At 38.6% G+C, this 21746-nt stretch overlaps 1 protein-coding gene across 1 annotated transcript in view; it reads left to right on the top strand.

The window, feature by feature from the left end:
* The window catches only part of SIPA1L1 (signal induced proliferation associated 1 like 1), a 77455-nt gene that overhangs the window by 32601 nt on the left and 23108 nt on the right, over positions 1–21746 (top strand). Inside the window, exons 8-11 of the mRNA XM_009978920.2 lie at positions 986–1260; positions 5752–6027; positions 15264–15413; positions 20492–20616. Coding sequence (XP_009977222.1) covers positions 986–1260; positions 5752–6027; positions 15264–15413; positions 20492–20616 — 826 coding nt within the window. The remainder of the gene's footprint in view (positions 1–985; positions 1261–5751; positions 6028–15263; positions 15414–20491; positions 20617–21746) is intronic.

The following is a 21746-nucleotide window of genomic DNA, read 5'->3' as shown; positions in this document are numbered from 1 at the left end:
TTTCTCAAAATCCAATATTGCTTTCTTTTTTATTAGGTAACTGCCAACCTCAACTAGTTGTGTGTGTCAAAAAATGTCTCAACATATTTTTTTTTAAAAAAAAAAAGAAAGCAGGGTCTTCAGATGCATAAATTACTCCCACACAATAAGTACAGCACTGTCACTTACTTATTTTCCTTGTTTTCCTTCCTTTTCTGTGTTTTGTAGGCTTGTTGTATCTTGTTTCAAGTGAAGCTGTAATATCTTTGAGACTGACTTATTATGTTGCCAGCAGGGTGCAGTCCCAATCCCTACTGCAACCTTCAGATATTCTCTGAATGCATGTGATAAACTAAAAATGCAGTGAATCATGGTATCTGTCTATAAAACATCTGTCCATGCTCATTTTTTATCCAGTTAGATTATGAAAGAATGTGTTATATTTTTACTGTCTTTCCTGTAAATTCACATCCGTAGTTGTATAATACACGACTAGGAAAAAGGGAAAACCAGGCCCTATTAAATTGTTTTTGACAATATTCATGCTCATGGTACCTAGAAGAGTTGGCATAGACCCCAGTTTACTGTGCTTGGTAGCAGCATGCCACCACGTTCTGACTGAAAGTAATCTTGCAGTTACTAAAACAGCTATAAATGTAGAATGGTTTTTTGGTTACTGAAGTGTAAAAGATTACTTAGTAGAGTTGCTTGTGTAACGTCATGTGTTTTTTCTGTTGTGTGCTGCCATGTATCTTCTAAAATTCCTGTGGTTTCAGTAAAAATTTCAAGGCAGAACTTGAGTAACCAGACTCTTTTGAAAATACTATTTGGAGTGACAGAACCCATTTCAGCTGATTATGTACCCAGGACTATGGTATATATTCCTTCATCATGTCCCACCATTGTCTTGGATGTTGGTTGATTGTACAAAAATGGAGCCCTTAAACATCTGTTAGCACTGAAGGTCTCTCCATGCATTAAGTTCTGTCTTCATTTCAATTCACAGCTTGTGACTAAGGGCTGTGAAACAGTGGAGATGACTCTGCGTAGGAACGGTCTGGGTCAGCTTGGTTTCCACGTAAACTATGAAGGCATTGTGGCAGATGTTGAGCCCTATGGCTACGCGTGGCAGGCAGGACTGCGACAAGGCAGCCGGCTGGTGGAAATCTGCAAGGTGGCCGTAGCCACTCTGAGCCATGAGCAAATGATTGATCTTCTGAGAACATCAGTAACAGTGAAGGTTGTCATCGTCCCTCCGTATGAAGACTGCACACCACGCAGGTATTGTATAATAACTACATTTGGTCTGAAATTATATCTTGATTTGTGGGGTCAGGGGGGAAGAAACACCACAGAATACACATTCATCTCCAGAAACCATGGCATAGTTATACTATAGCATCCAGTGTTGTAAGGTGAAAGAAGAGGGCAGGAAAAACTGCCTGTATTCAGACTCTAGGCCCCACAAAATACTCGTTGAATACCACAGTTAAGTAAAATGTTTGAAGAACCTCATGTATCCTTTTAATTCATGGAATTTAACATGGAAATCAAGCAACTTTCTGTTGACAGTTGTGTGTTTATGATGCGTCAAAATTAATTGTACCTTTCCCTCCCTGCTTTCCCATTTCTTGGTGGTTTGCAATGTCTATGGATATAATTCTTGAAAGCTGTGAATAGACTTAGTCTTCTACTATCGCAAATAAGTAAGGCTGTAAATGATGACAGTATATCAAAGGTATGGATCTAGCCAGAGAAATTGCTGAAAATTGTAATTCTTTCCTCAGTAGTAGATCTTGCTGCATCTCTCTTGCTTCCCATCCCTGTTAAGCCTGAGGCTTGTGTCAACCGTATTATTGCTTTTATAGCTTCAAAATGTTACTTGATCAGAAATAAGCAGTAATATGTGCTTTTTTTTCTAATTTGAACATTAAGTCCCTCTGTTTTTCCTGAACTTGCACTAAAGCTTTTTACAATTTTTACTGCTCCCATCTGAACTCTCTGCAGTTATCTGTAGCATTCAGCCACATCACTGAATCTGATTCCCATATTGCTGACATCCTATATTAATATCTTGCAAATGCTATGTGATTAAAATTGAATGATTTTTAATGGACTAAATTTGCCTGCAGGCTAGCTCAAGGTTTATGCTAGATTTGCCAAGAAGAAGCAAGTACAGTTATCAAAGTTCCATGTGTTCCTTGCAGTGAGAGACTGAGAGTGCATTCTTGCACTGATGCTCCCTAATCAGGCAGTATCTTTGTAGGGGTAAATGCTAAATCTTTGTATACTTAAGGTTGGGGCTGAACTTAAAGGCACGTTTATTACATTGGTGTGAAATTGTGTCTCCGAGCAAAAACCTTGTACGTATGTAAAAGAAGAAACCATGTTTGTTTTTGCTGTGAGCTGTATGAACTCCTTTTGTAACTGGTAGCAAAACAGGAGCAGAGAGAGAAGAAAGATTTTGTCCTTTAGTTGTCAATGGAAAATTGAATACATGTCAGGGATTAAAATGAGCAGTGGCATAAGGTCACCCATGAGGTATTTGGAAAGCTTTTGTACAGTATTTAGCAGCCCAAGCAAATGGAAAGTTCAGCTGCAATCATAGCAAAAGGATTAGAGCAGAAAAATCTGTGTGGAAGGCACAGTTTCTATTATTCCTGAACTAAATTAAATACAGCCAAAAGCAGGCTTAGCTTTAGTGTGTCCAAACTCATAGCAGGAAGAGAAATTACTGCACTTTTTGAAATACTATAGTCATCATCAGTGAGTTTTGTTATTGTCTTGTAGTGAGCAAATGGTCACGGTGGGTTATTACCCAGTTATCGAATTTCATAAAGCAACTCTTTATCCTCTTTGCTGTATGCAAAACCATTAAGGTTTAGGAACTGTGTCTTGAATTTGTAGCTGTCCTACATATATTACTATAGACTTGGCTTAAATCTTTGCACAAAGCAGTTTTTTTGGCATTCAGTTTTCCAAAATTGGAATCTTTTCGTGTCCTCTAGAGGTCATTTAGTATTTTTTCTACAGTAACATCTACAGACCGTAACTAAAATGAAGATCAGTTCTGCTTGTTATAATACATTCATATGAGAAGCAGTCCCTATCCTAATAAATTGGTTGGCATGATGATGGAGGAAGAGCAGGGGTGCAGTTAGGTATCTAAGATGACTTGTCTACAGGCACATGTACGAGGTCAGTAGCAGATACAAAAATGTATCCAAATACCCTGATTCACAATCTAATACCCTACATGGAGGCAGGCCTTGCTATGGTTATATATCTACTAAAAAGTGGTCATTAAAACGTTGCCACTGAACTCATTTCGTGGACCCATTGCTGACCTTGAAGTTAAGCATACAGCAGCAAGAGGAAATTATGTATTCTTGCTTCTTAAACTGTGACTGTGTCTGCAAAAAAAGATAAACCCAAACTACTAAAGTATATAATCACTAGGGAAAGAATAGCAAAGACATAAAATATGAAGATAAAATAAAAAAGAGAGGTATCAAGATTTTAGTTAGATTGTGACTAGACTTTGAAAACAGATCTCCTGATCGTCTCCATGTACCATACAGTGCTTCACATCACAGAGTGGCCTGGGAGCAGACAAACAGTTGCTTTCAGATGAAGCTGAACCTACATAGAGTCATAGAATGGTTTGGGTTGGAAGGGACCTTAAAGATCATCTAGTTCTAACCCTCCCGTCATGGTTCTATTAGACCGCACAACTTGCTAATGTCAGCATAGCCAGATAACAAGTTATCTGGTTTATATTTGAGGTGGGAAGAGATACTGGTATTTCTCAGCGGTAATGGTGTAATCACTTAGAGGAGGAGCTAGAAGTAGAAAATTTTGCACTGATTGGTTTTTTTTCCCCTTTGTCGTGGTTTTTTTTTTGGACTGAGGGTCGAGACAAGAACCGAAAGGGAGCACCCACCAAACATGGTCTCGGGCAAAACATGACTCAGGCTTACTTCTCAAAACGAAATAATTTATTAACAGTTACAAGAGACACAAGGGAACAAGAAAACCGGTTACTTGAGAGGAGAAAAGAGAAAACAAGGCCCGATCTTAAAACAACAACCTCCCCACCCCCTATTTTCCTTTCGTTCCTGGCTCTGCCTTCCCCCCAGCGGCGCAGGGAGACAGGGAATGGGGGAGTACAGGTCAGTTCATCCATGTTGTTCACTGCCGCTCCTTTCTTAAAGGAGGAGGAGTCTTTACAACATTTTTCCCTTGCTTCGGTGGATCCCCTACTCACAAAGAAAAAGTCCCCAAACTTTTCCAAAGTAAGTCCTGCCCGCAGGATTGCAATCCTCCCCATGGATCGCACCAGTTCGGGCTTTACCAGTCTCGGCCTCTTAGGGAGCTGCTGCCACTCGCGTCGGCGTGGGTCGTCCCACGGTCTCCAGATGCCTCCACGACCTCGTCGTGCATTCCATGCCCCATTATCAACAGTACCTGGTCGCGCATCCCCTGCTCCACGACCTCTCCTGGGCTCAGGCATCTCCTTCCCGACGTGGGTTTCTCCACAGGCCACGAGTGGGTCGCTGCTCCGCCGAGTACACCCTGGCTGCAGGGGGGCCGCCTGCCATCTCACACCGATTGCAAGGGAAGCCTCAGCTCCAGTACACCTCCTCCTGCTCCATCTTTGCTGACCCGGTCGTTGTGGTTGTCTTCTCTTAGATATTAATCCTCTCTGGGGGAGCTCGGCCCGGCGGGCACCCCGGGAGCGGGGCGCTTACCGAGTCCCCCATGCGGCTCCCCCGGCGCCATCTTGAGCACATGGCGCCGGCCCGGGCCCGAGCGGCCGCTCGGCCGGGAGCCGGGAGCGAGGGCCGCGCCCTCCTGCTCTCTCCTCGCTCCTGAGCAAAAAGCCCCTCCCCGCCCCTTTGTCTCAACTTAAATAGGGCAATTCGCAGAGGCGCCGCCTTGGCTCAACCTCCCCCGGGGGGGATGGGACTCAGATCTGGTGGCACAGGGAACAAATCCCCTCCCCTGCCACCAGAACACCCCCACACACATCAAACTATCACACCCTTCCTGTTAGATAAGAGTGTGTGTAGATAAAGTTACCACAATAGAAAGTTCACGTAAATAAAAGTATATGCATTTGTCAAGAGAAACACCAAAATTATCCTCACCAAAGCTGAAGGTCACACTACTTTCCAAATCTCTCATTTTGAATGTATGCAGAAGTTTGCTATGCATCTTATGTGGACTTCATTAGCTCATGTCCTGTTTTAGTCCAGTTTTCAAGCTGTCCTGATTATACATCTTTAGGAAGCAAAGGGCATCTCTTGAGCTTGGCATCTACAATTTTTAGCAAGTGTGTTGTTTTTGTAATGTGCAAATTTATCAACTGAGGCACTCAAAAGTCAAAGATGTTTGAAAATGAAGTGTAATGCATTATTTCATGGGAATCTTGTCTTCTCATGGATGTCTGTGCATCAGAAATATTTCTCTCAAAAAGGACAAACATTTAAGTTCTTATTTGTCTGGGTGCAAGTAAGTTCTAAAAACCTATGACTTTTTTAAATTAGGAAGGGAAGATACAATTCTAGCAGATTTTTTTAGCTTTTATGACCCAGTAATTGGATGAAGAGCACCAAAATTTGTTAAAGATGTTTTTAAAAAGCAAAATCTTGTATTTACTCTTTCATAGAATTGATTCAGCTTCTGTCTTCAAATTTCTATCTTTGTGAACAGGGTATATTTATTATATATTTTTTTTCATAGCAGCATGTTAAATTTCTTCATTTCCAGGAGTTCTTCAGAAAACTACCGTATGCCAGTGATGGAATACAAAGTGAATGAAGGAATGTCATATGAATTCAAGTTTCCCTTCAGAAATAATAACAAATGGCAGCGAAATGCAAGCAAAGGACAGGGACCTCACGTGGCTCAGGTACCATCCCAAATACAAAGTCCAGTAACATCTAGGATTGGCACTGGGAAAGAAGGGAAAATGCCACCACCAGAACGAGCAGCCAACATCCCCCGAAGCATCTCTAGTGATGGGCGCCCATTGGAGAGCCGAAGGTATGTGTGTTCTACGCAAATGGCTTTTCATTGATGCTCAGAATCTTGTCTGGAAAAAAGCACAATGGATATATCTACGTATCTGAAGACTGCTTTTAACCTTGCTTTTAGTTAGTCACAATGTAATATGAATATAAGCGAAACATTAGCTACAACAGAACACCTTTCCTGGCATGATTAACCACAAAGTGTTACGGGATTGTTAGGCTGCGTTTCCCTGTGTTGGATGGTATTCTAAAACTGCTGTATTGTTATTTATGTTTTAAATGAGTTACAAAGTTTTACATCTCAGTGTTCCAGAACTTCTGCATTTTGAAGAAGTAAATCAAAATTTTAGCTTGTTTATAGACTTGGTGGAGTTGTATAAAGCTCCCAAGGCAAAAATAGCATCTAACAGGGTGTTTAGCAAGAGAATTCTGACCAGCACAGAAGGAAATTTATCTGATTGGGGAGTTTTCGAACGTTTTAGGCGAGAGAAGGGATTGTTTTAAGTTTGCATTTCTCCTGGGTGGTTTGGGGGTTTTTGTGGTTTTGTTGTTTTTGTTTTTTTTTTTAACAGGAAAGTGATTATTATTAAGATACAGGTATTAGATACATCCTGTCACAGAATTTTTATTCTTTCATGGAAAAAGATGTATTTGATAGTATTCAAATGAACTGTCATTGTTTTGATTATCTATACAAATTTGTCACTGTCTTTGCGTTTACAAAGAGATTTGTGGAGGGAAACAAACTCGTAGCTTGTATTTCTTACTTTGGACAATTCCTTAGGGGAAAAAAAAAAGCTGTAAAGCAGTGGAAATAAGATGCATGTTGTAGAAAATTTAAAGTGTGTTCTAATGAATTAACATACATCCTGAAGAACTGGGGATCAAAAAAAAAAAATGTTCAAAGATGATACAGCCAAGACTAAGAAACTATCAAAGTGAAATTGAAACTTGTGTGGACACTTGTGTAGGACACCTTGTTAAGAAATAGTAATAGTTGGTAAGGACTTCATTTTCTTTCTTTTTCATTCGACACATCGTACTTCTGCACTCAAACTGGTTAGAGAGTGCTCTCCCCAACTGTAGTTTTATGTAAGTTCAATAGATGTACACTTAAAGCTCCAATCAGTGTGAGTTGCAAAAGAAGATTTGCAACGCTGAAAGCACTAGTAATTTCACAGACAGCCTGATTAGATTGTCTGTGAAAAAGGTTGCAGAAGCCAGTGAGACACTGGACTTAGCTCTCTAAGTAGTATATTTGGACCAACATAAAAATTGCATGGTTTAATCCCTGTCTGCCTGTTACAGCTGAATACAGGCAGATACTGAATTTTGAAGGTATAGGAGCTTGGCTGCTGAGTGTTTTTGCTCTCTCCAGTGCTGTAGAATCTCACTCAGTAATTATGGAAGGTGTGGTAATACCTGGGCAAAGTTTAAGGCAGTGGCAGAAGGTCAGATTCAATTGAGTTGCTGATTTTTTTTCAGACTCTTCCATCTCTTCATGGTATTAATCAGAGTTTTGTCTAGAGTCTCGAGTTGGCTGTTCCACGACTTGAGCTGAGGAGAGTGAGCCTTTGGCTGCACTGAGAGATGGGGTTTTATTAACTGTGATTTTCTTGTGCATAAAATCCTATATGGGCAACATCGCACACGTAAAGCATCCAAGATTTATCCAGTCACTGGATGCTTCTAGAGGGGAGTTATGGCCTGACAAATGTTTGCAAAGTAAAAATTACATTTCCATATACTCAGTATTTGTTTCCAAAAAGTGAAACTGACTTTCCATTTCCTTCATTTTCAAGACATGTAGCTGGGGTTTTCTCCTCTAGGCATTCTTTTAAGTATTTTTATTACTATTATTCAAAAAGGATTCTATTGGACCCTTTCATCCTTAAAAGTATGTTATCAAAGTAGCTCTTAAGTTCGGGTGGGAATTTTTTTGGATGCCTGAAAAATGTCTTCTGTCTTATCTTCCTGATCTGCTAAAAATCTTAGTCTTGGCTGGATCAAGTTTAGATACAACAGCAGCTGCATAAGGTTAACGTGTTTCCAGTTAAAGTGAGGAAAAATACATTTTGGTCATTTTAAAGGAATACTGGAGAGAAAAAAAAGGCAGGAAGCTCGCTCAAGGACTCGTTTGTCTTTTCTGTGCATGATGAAAGCTTTACTTTTGAGGAAGCTCAGGTACATCAATTCTTATCATGTAAAATCTCTAAAAACATGAGATTTTCATAGCCCTCTTAACTACTGTCTCAGTTTATCACCAATAACTTTCATACTTCTCATAGTGTAAAGATCACCTGTCAGGAGGTGGTGGGACCTGTGTATGTTTCTGGTGCAAGTAGCAGCAACGGTGCTCCGCTGTGCTTTTTTGCTCCCTGCCATTTGTTCTTTGCTCAGCTCTCAATGGGTTGGAGAAATGGAGGATCATGGGTCCCTGTAAGGGGACCTCTAAGTAACATGATTAAAAACTTGAGCCTACTGTATACAAGATGACTACTTCAATGTCTCTCTCTCTCTGCAGTATTTATGTTCTATAGAGCAATTTTAAGGGATTTTAGAGAAAAGCACCTGTTGTTGTGGGTCATTAGCAAAGCAGTACAGATATCCTAGATTTCCTTACTACCATTAAAGCTTTACTTTCAAAAAGAAGATACTACCTAACTGTCAGTGAGGCTGGAAACTTACCTTTGAAGATCAACATCAATAAGTAATTTCAGTACTAAATTATAGCCGTAACCTCAATTTTAGTCTTTGGTTGTGGTCTAGGTATCACTAGCCTGTCTCTTGTGTTTCTGCAGTGCTGAGCCACGGTTCAGACTTGCTGATGTTTGACTGATCTTAACACTTAGTTGTTCTGAGACTGGAGCTGATGTTTCTCCTTGTGTACTCCTGCCTTTTGACTGCATGTTCTTTGTTTATTGAGCCAGGCGCAGTGACAGCGATGGCAGATCTCATCTGCTGCTAAGAAACAGCCATCTATAGTTTGTGATCTATGTTTTAAGGGACGTGGCACCTGAGAAACACGTAGTAAATTGATCCATGTGGCTCTTTGAGCTCTGAATCTGAGATGGTTTTTGGAACTATGCTGATAGCAGTTGCCCAGGACCACAGGAGGTCAGTACTGTCGTTAGCCATAGATCCAGCAGGTGGGATTTCAAAGACTGAAATAGAAGAGGCAGGCATTATAATATTTCTGATGTGTCAGAACTGACACGGTACTCGTTTTAATGGTAACATATCAGCAATAAATCCATGTCCACTTAAGTATTTAGAAGAAAATCTGAGGAGCTAAGGGGTTTAGTTTAAACAAAAACAGTTTAACAGACAAGTGTTTCCCTTTGAGTACAAAGTGCTCTCAGAGAACAGGTAGTACAGGTGTAACTCTGAGTTACCTATTAGTCATATTTGACTGATGATTACTGTATATAGCTCGAGCCTCTAAATATGCATACTGAGTGATATAAATGTGTGGTTTACCCCAGCCCATTTAACTACGCTAAAAATAAATAAAAGCACCACTACTGGTCCTGATAACAGGGTGGTTTCACCACATATACATAAAAACATCTTGCCTCCTTATGGAGACTGCTATTGTAGGTGGGAAGGTAGCTTGCTTGATGGTCCCTGATTCTGAGAAGGCAAACAAATGGCCAGTCCTGTGCCTGACCAGCAGAGTACTTAAATTTGCCTTTATTGGATTGTCTTCATCTATCTGTCTTACTAGCTTATACTTAAATTCTCCCTATTCCTCATAGTATCCTGGGTCCTTGAATGTATTCATGATTGATGTGCATATTTGTAGGCAGGAAAAATAACCCAAAGCTTTATAAATCTTAAAATAAATCTCTAATGTTATTGCAACGTTAAGATTGAAAATAATCTAATAACATAAATGCAATAAATTCCAAGTTATGGCTTCTTTCACAACATTAATTAGTCCACACGGGACACTATATAGCCTATAACCCAGAATAAATACCGGAGTGATACATTAAAGAAAACTACAATAAACCACATATATGTGAAGTATGGCAGAGCTAATGTTATTGGAGAAGATTTAATTTTAGAACTTTTTTCCGCTCAAAATTTTCAGGTTTTATTTTGTACACTTAGTTTCCAGACTTTATTAAGAAAATAATGTGCAGGGAAAGGAGATGAGAGAGTGTTAGATGATAATCTCTTTGTAATTAACTTACCATAAACTGGAACTAGTCTTAACTAAAACTTGGTTCAACAAATACTTGAAAAATGTGAAGACCCAGTGAGCAGAGCATTCTGCTGGACTTGGGTGCTTCAGTGTGCAGTTCAGTGCTCTTCTGGATGAAAGCTCAAGGCTCCAACTAGAAAATTTCTGAGCACAGTCAGTATTTTAAACCAAATGGAAAACTGAATTATAATACGACTATGGTCAAGCACTGGCCGTAAAATTCCACAGTATGACAGTATTAGAACAATATTAAGACCGGTTTTAAGTCTTACTGAGGACTGTGGAGCACAGTCTTGCCCTAAAAGTTCGTACTACTACTTTGAACGATGGCTGTGTGTGGTCAGTGACAGTAACTGTGCCAGTAGTAGTTTATAGGTTAATGTCTGTGGATAGATTCTGGTTTAAGCTGTTCCCATATTATATAAAAATCCTAATCTGCTGCTGCTTAGCCTGGATCAGTGACATTTTTCCTAATATAAACAAGCCAGTGTCTGTGCTCATCTTGCCACCTGTCAAATGAGCATTGTAGTGCATGTGTTGCTGACCTCACAGGGTTTGAGAATGTGTTATTTTAACGTTTTCTAAGTCTTCAAATTACAACACATAACTAACACAAGGTTATATTTTATGCGTTTCCTACCAGCACCAGGACCTAGAGCTGGATGTAGCAGTGGACAAAGATTTGTTGGTACACCTGGCTGTAGGACCAAACTCTTGTGTTCCAAAAACATCTGAGAAGAGCCATGCTATGTCATGTCAAGAGTCGGTCTCTCTTGTTTGACAGTGGCCATCAGCAGGGACCAGGGAAAAGCATAAGAAATGCTTACAAGTATAAAGGAAGACTCCTTACCAGGTCTGACAGTCTCCTGGCTGGCTGCTGTTTAAGGTTGCCTGGACATGGATGCACCTGTACTGCTGTGTTTAACAGCTGTAGAGGATATCTCTCCATCTAGGTGTATGCTTATTGGTCTCTTGAGTTGCAGGTCTCCTACTTGTTCTTTTGTCAGGAGGAATACTGAATATTCATTTTGTTTGCTTGATCCGATATAATACACGTTTGGATGAATAGAAGCAGGTGTGATAAAATTCTCTATCATCTGTGGAGCCATACAGCCTATTCGGTGTTTCTTCATATGGAATCCATCTGTACCTCTGGTTGTCCCATTGCCTGCCTCTGTATCTTTTCTTGTTTTAAACATATTTTCTGAGATGTGATGATACGATTGAAGAAAAATATTAAAGAAGGTAGACAGTGTGATGTGAGAAGGTTCAATATGACAGCATAATTGCATTTTTCTGTTTCATTCGCTATCTCCTTCCCCAAAATTGCTGATATTCTTTTTTCCTTTTCGAATGGTTTGGTTTACTTTTTAACATGAGCGCATTGAGTCAGTGTTTTCAGAGAACTGTCACACCTTGCAGTGTTGTTAGGATTGCAAAAATCAAACACATGGAAGGTAAGCATGCCAGAATTAAGGTTTGCTATGCAATTTTATTCAGAACTCTTGTGTCACTGTATTTTCTGATACTTATTTTGATTAAATTACGAGAATTTCTTTTAACACAGGACATCTGCCTCATTCAGTTCACACAGTGGATGCAGCTCATTAAAGAAAAGCTATTTAATATTTTATTCTCCTCTTCATTACTCTATCCCTTATATATTGGATGGCATTCAAATCCTGTTGTAAAGATGCAATTATTAATTCCCCTCTAAGCTTTGCAGTGGCACCCATTACTGTAGTTTCTGAATGTTTCATGGGTATTAATTAAACCTAATTTTCAAAACTCTTGTGTGAGACAAGATGTCTTTGGCCTTTTTCAGATTAAGGACAAAGGTAGAGAGAGAAATGATGTTCTAATCATTTGCTGTGTCTTATTTTGGGCATCTCATATTTGGAAGTGTGCCCAGTATTGTTAATATTTTGATCTATTCAGATTACAGCTTCAGTTGACTTCAGCTGCTTTGGTAAGTTTTTAGCTCAGAAGTGAATCAAATAAGGCCTGTGAGAAACTTGCAATTAGTGACAATGCATGAAAAATTTAACAAATATGGCAGTTGTCATGTTGGAGTGCTGCAGCAAGTGCAAGATAAGAATTCAGTTTGCTAAGTCAGCACTGAAATGCCTTGATTATCAGGCCATCTTTTCTCTTCTGCCAGCCTGCGTCTCCTTCACTTCTGAGCTGTGCAGCTCTTGTAGAAGTTGTAGCATAAAATAAAACTGCATGGGGCACTGGTTCTAAGGGAGAAAGCACCTGGGTATGGTCATATAGCTAAAGACTACCTTAGGCCATAGGCATAAAGTGTGCTAGACTGACGTTTTTCTTATGCTATGTATATTACATGCCTATGCATACTGAAGACCTGGGGAAAATTACAGCTAATGACATGGAAGTTAATTTATTAAGAGCAAAATGGATGCTTTTGATGTCTGTGTCATACTAAACAAAATAAACATACGCCCATCCCACTCACTGCCTTCACAAAAGGTGATTTTTTTTTTCCCATGCTTGGCAAGACTCAACCAGTACTTCCAGGATGAGCTGGATCTGTTAGAACTAAATCATGCATGGTATAATCCCAGTTCAATTGACTACAACATAATTGTATCTGTTTAATGCAATGGACGCTTGGCCTATTTTTAAATTCAATTATGAGACTCATGCACTTAAGTGTTTTGGAATTTCTTCTTAAAGCTGTCTTTTGAAATAGATAATAGCTTGGTTTAGCTTGGTTTTTAATTATAAATAAAAGACAAGCATAGAATATCTTAACTATAGGGGCATACTGCTAACAATACTACTTTTGTCTTGGGAAGTGCCTTTCATCAATACATTTCAAAGCAGCTCACTAAGTCAATTCGAACTAATTTACTCTAAAGTTCTTTTGTCTTATTTTTATGATTCACATAAAATGAAACATCTTGCACTATTTATGTTTGTTTAGTGCTATTATGAACTGTACCAACAAAATGTATTACTGCTTTAAATAATAGGATGTCCTACCTGACTGGTTGTTCATTGCTGTTGTTCAGATGACATTTATAATACAGTTTTGTTTGCCCTTGAGGACTTTCATCTTTGTAAACGAGTTATAACTCCATGACATAGTTCTGAAATCTTGACATTCCTTCTGAACAACGCTGTTGCTTTTTGGTAAGGCATAGGAAGTAAAGAAAAGGCATAGCTGAATCTGAAGTGAAAATGTAAGCATTTTCCAACAGGAAATCAATTTGCAGAAATTATTTGAGAAGTAATTAGTTTCCTTGACGTAAATTCGAATTTAGTATTTGGGGAAAAGGTCATACTTTTAAACTGTATATTGCTCTGCAAGCATAACTGAGTTTAAATGTGTGTGCGTATATGGGTGAGTGCATGCTCTTGGATGCACATATCTGTGTTGGTCAAACTTTTTTTTCCCTCCTCTTTATAAGAGTGCCACTGGGAGAATGAACTGCTTGGCTCTTGGCTCCCCAAGTTTCCAACTCTTGAACCATGTTCTTTGCAATCAAATATTTCAGAACTGTTGCTTCATAAATGTGAGAGAAATTAAATTTAGTTCAGTAGACTAGAAAGAAATTACTGGATTTGGTATGGTACTTGTGATGATCAGGCATTAGATCATTCCTTTCGTGTCTGGGAAAAACAGTTACTATTAGTCATATGCACTTCATGAAATTCCAGATGATCAAGATGTTTGGTCTAGTCCCTACTGCTCTTTCCATTTTAAGATTTTGCTAGCTTACGGCTTTTTTGCAAAGTACTGAGGAAGACAAATGCACATTTGATATAAATATATATTATACATACACACTCTCTTTGGATATATATATATAAAAGTAACATTAATCAGTGCAATGTTATTTTCATTTTCAAAAGAATTCTTGGACTTTGAAAGTTCTTCCAGCATTGTGGTGAGAGCTAATGAAAATCCGCCACTCCTTTACAGATACACATTGAGTGACTAGGCTATCTTGCAAACCTCCCAGACCAAGTTGTGTACTGAGGCAACTGTGTGTTTCACTGACGTTAATACGCATTTTTTAAATGTTAAAAGTTAAATTGCTATTTAGCTTGTGTAAGTTACAGTATTTTTCCTAGTTAAAATGGGTAAAGGTTTTCGTTCACAGTAGGATTTTGATGTTCATGGATGGTGTAATTCAAATGCCACTTAAATCACTGCAGGAGTTCTGAATGGATTCAGTCACCACCAAGTAGAACAAAGAGCTAGCTAGCAGCAGTGAATTTGGTTGGGGTTTGGGAAACAAAATGCACAAAGCAGAAAATAATCTAAAAAAGTCTTCAACTACAGCGCAGGATATACGAGTTGAGCAGTATAAGCCTGCTGCTTCCAGCTGTTGTGCCCAGGTGCATGAGTTACAATTCCAGCCCATTTATTTGCTGTATGGTTATTCTGACAGGATAAAGCTTCATATGACTCAGATCTGTATTTTCAAACAGAGTTCTGATATGTTGAGACAGTTTTATATTAGACTGTTAAGTTTTTAGAGGAGATTTTTAAGGTATTTATAAATAACTATATTTTTTTAGTCCTTGTGATTTAATGTGGACAAGTTTGGTGACATAGAGATAAGCCTGATACTCTTGGAAAAGTTCGCATATGCTACAGTTAGTTTAAATTCCAAGCAAGAGTTTGTTTTGAGAGTTAGAAATATTTTCTTCTGTTTGGTATTTGGGTGAGAAATGTCATGCTTGGTTATTCCTTACAAGCAATCTGTGAAAACAAATCAGAACTTGAGAAACTGGAATGTTTTCCTAGTGTGTTGGGATTTTCCTCCCATACTTGCATGTCTCCCCTTCATCCAGCTCTTTACAGCTGATTTTCCACAGCTTCCAATAGATTAATAACGGGAAAAAGGAGAAAATGTCTCGTTCTTCAGCTGACTTCATTTCTGCTGTCTCCATGATGCCGTGTTCTTTGCTGATGTGACAATTTGCATGATGCTGTCCCTCATGCTTTGCGCTGTGATACTGCTGTTCAGTATTGCTGATTTGACGGGCTCGTTTGCTTTGAACAGGTTGTCTCCCGGTTCTGATGTCTATGTCACGGTTTCATCTATTGCCTTAGCAAGATCGCAGCAGTGCCGTAATTCTCCAAGCAACTTATCATCCTCAAGTGAGACTGGCTCTGGTGGGGGCACATACAGACAAAAATCTATGCCAGAAGGGTAGGCACCAGACTTTTTTCATATTCTTTTTAGGCAGATTTTCTGTTCTCTGTTCCATTTGTTGTAATGTATATTAAACTAAAGGAGTGCTTCCTTACACAGCCTCCTGTCAGCTGTTGTTTACACGCATTAAAACTTGTTTGTTTTCAAATATCACTGTCATGCTTCTTGAAAAAGTCAGTTTTAAAAATCCCTTACTTCCACTTTTTCCCTTTGCGACCTAACCCCTCTCTCTGATTCTAGTCCACAACTGCTGAGGTTGCTGTACAAAGGAACCTTTATGTATTTAAAAATCATCATTAAAGGTACTGGTTTCATGTCGCAAATTGCTTCATTTCACAGGTTTAAATTCTAAAATAAAATAAGTAATAGGTTTGGGACTTGGAGTCTGTGCTAATAGTTGAAGCAAAGTAGTGTTGAGTGCAACTAAGACTTCAGATGTGTAGGCACAAAAGTGCTAACTAGTCCACGGCAGCATCTTTTTCACATATTCACAGTCATCCTATTTTAAGGCACTCTCTTCCAACTTCCCAGAAATCTTCAGACTCTCCGAAGTGATCCAGTTTCAACGTAAGGGGCAACTCAAAGAGGAAGAGATTAAATCTGTATCATTTTGAGAGAGCGCTGAAAGGAGCAATAAATCAAGCATCTCCAAGTAGGAAAAAAATAATTGGCAGCAGCAGAGCTGTCTGCCACATTCCACATTGCTTCCTATAGAGTAGATAAAGGGGCAAAACTGCTGATAGTTCACACTATAGAGCTTCCCTCTGAAGTCTTCTTGAGTACGTTGCACGTCATTGTGTGTAATTCATTGTGGTTTGGGTCTTCTATAAAGCAGAAGTATCTTTTTTTACTTCAAAAAATATATTATTAGTAAGGTTAAATGCCATTGACAGGAACTGCTTAGCACAAGGCCCTGTCTTTTACCTGTTTAGATGCCTGCAAGGGGACACTGCTCTGTGTCAGTCCAGAGAATGCAGTTCTGAGCATGTATTTGAAGAAGTGCTGCTTCTTGCTCTAGAGTACTGAAGATTTGTCCTCCCTGCCCTTCTCCTTGCAGCTCAGTTTGAGGTTTCCTGAAGAGGCCATCCCTTCTCTGCTGCATACCTTCATGAAGGCTTTTATTTGTGAGAATCTCAGGCCTCTTCAGGTCATTATATAAGTTCGTGCTTAAGTCCTACTGACATGAGGAGACTTGCTCTAAACCCATTAAACTGTGCTGTAATGAAAGCAAATAGAAGCGTGTCCAGAGCTCTGCAGCTGGAAAAAGCACTTAACTGCTTTATACACTGCATACTTCCTGGCTCATTGATGCCAGCAGCACTACTTACATGTTTCTTTGAATTTTGAAGAGCAGCTTGCACTCGCAGTATCTTGTCTGCTCTTTTCCAACTACGTCATTTGATCTACAAGAAAGATTTTGCTGCCATATGTCCTTAGACCATCACAGCCATAACTGCCTGAGTAGGAAGAGATTTTCAGACATGCTGGGGTTTTTGTTTTGAATTGGCCTCAGAGCACACCAGCACCCATCCCAACCCTTTTCCATCTTTTAAGTTAATTATACACGTATGTTCACTACAGCATTCTTTGAACATTTTGCAAGTTCAGCAAAGAGATGTGTCCTAGAAACCTTGTGTATACAGTCTTTTTTGTTTTGGAGTTTTAATTAGATGCAAGGAAGCACTGTTTAAATGAATAATTATAAGAAGTAATTAATAAATTAATTTTTGCATGCTCCTTATTGGATGCTTTTTAAAAAAAAAAGAAAAAATCACTTATTAAACACCAATTATTTGACTATTATGTTATATTCTTATAGGACAAGCACTTTGCCTCCTATACTGTCCTTGTACACATGAATTGTATCTACTCAGGACTTTCCAAACATTTTCTACCAGGCTAAATAGAAGAAGGAAACTTTCTCTTGCTGCAATAAGCAAAGTAACGTCTGTCACTTTACTAAAAATCACTGCAGTTCCATGTGCATCTTCTGTCGAGATTCATCTGAGACACCAGATTCAGGGCAGCTCTGTAGTGATGTTCAATGCACCAGGTAGAGCTGGTCAGTGATTACGCCGTATGTGTTGTTAAAATTGGGGGGAGGTATTGTAGCATTCAATTGCTAAGGTGTTGGAGAGAAGGACGGGTTGGATTAGTGCCCAAGGGGGGGGCACCATGTCTTGAAGGTAATCTTCCTGAAGCAAGGCTTCCCTGTGCTCTGGGTCTGCCAGTTCCTGAGATTTCCCAGTTCTGGAAATCTCAACTGCGTAATTTGTGTATAGATTTCTTTCTTGTTGCATGATGTGACAGATTTGGAAAGTTTGTGAAACCTAAATGACTGGAAGCATGGGTGTGAGTCCAGCCTCTGTCAGACATCAGTAACAGCAGTAACTGCTGCATCTTCCAAATTATTGGTCTATGTTCTGACTTGAGTATAGGCAAACACTTCACTGCCTTCAAGAATATCCAGCTTGGTCTTGATGTATCTGTTTCATATGCTTATCCTGTGTTTACCTGAAGGTACATACACGTAATAAATGATTGTAAAATGTAAAAATGAAATCCAAAAATACAGAAATAATGAGTTTCTTATGACATATATATATCGAAAGTATATTTGAACAATTTCACTGCTCTCTTAATCCAGATTGATTTCTCCTTCGAATTCTTTTGAGTTCATTCCTACATACCCTAATGTGCTATATATTTAAGCAGCATAGAATATAGCACCGCCTGCATTTATTGTTCATGCTTTTAAATACACTCACTTCATGTAAAAAGGCAATCGAAAGACGTTTCTTGCTGCTCAATTAGTAGAGCAGTGATTTTAATGCAATAAAAACAGAAACATGGTGGGTTTGTATATCTCTAATCTTGAAAAAAATCTCACATCATAAAATATGCCAAATGCAAAATTGACTGCTTCTATACATATGAATGTTACAGGGTTTAGGTAAGAGGACAACATATAGAAAGTAAAATAATGATGCAGTGCGACTTCATCACACCAGGTTTTCTTGAGGTTTTGGCTTTTTCTTTTTGATACCAAATTCAGCTTATTTTAATATTAAAAGATATTTTTCCCAAAATACTTTACAAGTCTTAAAAGTTTGAAAATTACCTCAGATCAGTCTTTAAAGAATCAATCAACTTTTGAAATGTTGTGTTTAGACTTTTTATGTGTCTATTGAATTGGTATTGAATTCATCATGTTTAATTTAGGTATTTGATTAAGTGAAATCCTAGCTAGTCTGTGTGAATAAAAAAGGAGAAACATTACTCACTTCACGCAATTTCAGTTTCAGTTGTGTATATTCAGAAGACAGATATATCCAGGCTTTCTTCACTTTTTTCATTCATCAAACCGTATGTTGGCTATACCAAGGAGTGTTGAACAAAAAGGAAGTAAGGTCATGTTTGGGTAAAATTAAGAAGACTCAGATTTCAAAATATGACATTTTGGAGCTGTGCTGCATGTACAGGCATGTTCCAGCTGCTTGTCTTTAAAAATGGGAGTGGGATTTTGTTGGTTTGAGTCATATGATGTATCTTTGGTGGGTTCATTTGAGTTAACAAGTACATGAACTTTCAAATGGGATAACCGCATTGAGCTTGTTCTGACAGTTGGGCAGATGTCTCTCTTACATTAGAGCTCATGTGGGGCAGTCTGTAGCTAGTGCAGTGAGTGCAAAACACAGTTTCAATATTTTATTTTTCTGTTATGTTAGACACTTGGAGCTAGAGAAACTCCTTGATATATAGAGAATTTATCAGCTTGTTGCAATTCTTTTGGGTGTTACTCTGTGCATGTAGAGTTTGGGATTTTTTTTTTTTTTTTTCCTTCAGGATATGTCTGTTTGGAAAAAAAAAAAAAAGAAAGAAAAAAAACACCCCAAAACCAAAGACAAACAACTAACCAACAAACCCAACACCAAAAGTAAACCTCAGAAATGCATTATCCTTGATAAATGCTTAATGATCGATCTGCTAATTCTGAACCCAGCTATAATTCCTATAGATTTATAAGTGATTTATATGTAATACAGAATTATAGATTTAATTCTTACAGGCTTTTAGGCATGTAAGGCATGTAGAGTTCAGTATGGCACAGAGGTGCTGTGTGTCTCCTTTGTGATTAGATTTTTCACCTTGAGTTTACTGTATCTTTATTGAGCTTTCCGAAATCCATCTGACAAATCTAGCAGGGTTTACAAAGTCCACCAAACAGTTTTCCTTTTGCTCTGTATACTTTCTTCTACAGCGACAGGTATACATGTCTCGCTGCTTTCCTATAGCTGTATATAGTTTACACAACAGTCCACTCAAATTTTATTATCAAATAAGTTAATTTACAGAATTTATAACCCCCAAGTTTTGGCAATCCACAACCAATACAGTCAACTTTATAAATGCTTTTTTAAAATATTTGGTGGTGTAATATTGTCCCAAATGAATCTGTTGTTTGCATACATGTCTGCATCACTTAGGTGTGACCTTACTAGTCTTTTGCTTAGAACCCAGGAAAGTGGCTGAGATACCATTGGATTGTCCCAGCAAACTTTCTGATGCTCACTTTAACTAGTTCAAGGCAGTGCTTTCCCAGTTAAAAGCATCCATTCTTGGTATCTCTTCCAATAAACACACCTCATTTCTTTATGTCGCTTTTATCCAAACTTTTAAGTTTTACTCATTGTTGTCAATTTTCTGTAACCATGTAATGGTCTGGTCACCTTTCCATGTAAATATCTATGTAAATGAAAACTAATAATTTTATTTCTGGATGTTTTGGTCTGTTTTTCTTTAATTGTATGCACTGTAACCAAATGTTCTTGATCAAAGATGCTCAATAAATTAATGTGTACTGTAATTTTACGCATTAAAGGTGCTAAGTGGGTCCTGAGAGCTGATGCAAAAATTAAATGGAAAAGCATTATAAATCCCTCAAGCAGTTGTGTTATGCATTGGTCTGCCCTGTCGTTTGACACTAGCTTCTTAAAAGTGCTCTTTTCCCCTTATGTGAGATTTATTTGTATTTAAAATCATTATCTGCTTTGTTTTTTGGGGTGTTACAACAGGTTTGGAATTAGCCGTAGATCCCCTGCTTCCATTGACAGGCAGAACACGCAATCAGATACGGGTGGTAGCGGCAAATCCACACCCAGCTGGCAAAGAAGTGAGGATAGTATCGCTGACCAGATGGGTAGGTAATTAATTCTTTACAATGAATAAGTGCTAACCACAAGGTGACTTTGGCAATACCTCTCTATGCAGAGGGATAACCCTCTTAAGCACTGTGTTTTCAGCGTCTTTGAAAGTTAACCTTGTTCATCGAGATGAATAATTAAGTCTGGAGCATGTGCTAGCTTCTGCAGTCTGTTTCCTTGAGACCTACAAGCATCACCTGAGGAAGAACTGATTTCAGTTCTTCATTTGATTGTGGGACTAAATCTACCTTAATGCTCTTAGCCTGAAACACTCTGTTCTTTTAGAAGTGGTTGAGTAGACGCATTTATTAATTTGTCTTGCTGTTGAGGACTTGTTTGACCTTACCTTCTCTCCCGAGTGGCTTGGCTTAGTTTAATTTTTGCTTAGTTTGTCTAAAGTGTTTATGATGCTCCCTTTCAAACGGTGCTATATAAATGCAAATTGATTGTTTGTCATTGAAGCTATATGTACAAAATGGAAAAAATGCAATTAAAGTTTAAATATTGAAGTAAATCTATAGCTTGGTAATGGCCTTCCACCAGTGTTTACATTTTCATTGCATTTGGCAATTAAGCTGTCAGCTGAGGGAACATATTAACTACATAAAACAGCTGGGTACTGAGAATTTGCTTTAAGTCTTCATTTGAAGTTTTTGCACATAGACCTTTTGCTACAGCTATGGCTTGACTTGAGTGGACACTAGTGAGATTGACACCAGTGGAAACGTCCTGTCTACAAACACCATTGATCCAACATGATGACTATGGTCAAGATTGCTAGATTGTTTTTTTTCTAACTTTGTTACCATAGATTAAACAATTCCATACTTTTTCTATTGCACATATAGATCATCATTTTACTGCATCACAGCTTTTGTTCTTTATAAATGGACTAATGTTGAACACAGTAAGGTTCAATGAGATCAGCAGGAGTTTGAGGCAAACACCAGCCTCGAGTTGTGGAGGTGCACTTTGTTCACATAGCTTCACAACCTCAGTGAGCCATGCCTTGTTACTGAAGCCATCTGTCAGTCCCTCCCTTACAACTTCCCCCATACTTCTTGCTAAAAAGCTGTGATTATACTCATCTGCAGTTCTCATTTTGACAGAACAGTTTTTAATTTTG

Source organism: Tauraco erythrolophus, chromosome 6 (assembly GCF_009769465.1).
Source record: "Tauraco erythrolophus isolate bTauEry1 chromosome 6, bTauEry1.pri, whole genome shotgun sequence".
In the NCBI taxonomy this organism is placed as follows: Eukaryota; Metazoa; Chordata; class Aves; order Musophagiformes; family Musophagidae; genus Tauraco; species Tauraco erythrolophus.
Note: the sequence above shows the minus strand (reverse complement) of the source record. Positions and strands in the feature narration are given on the sequence as shown.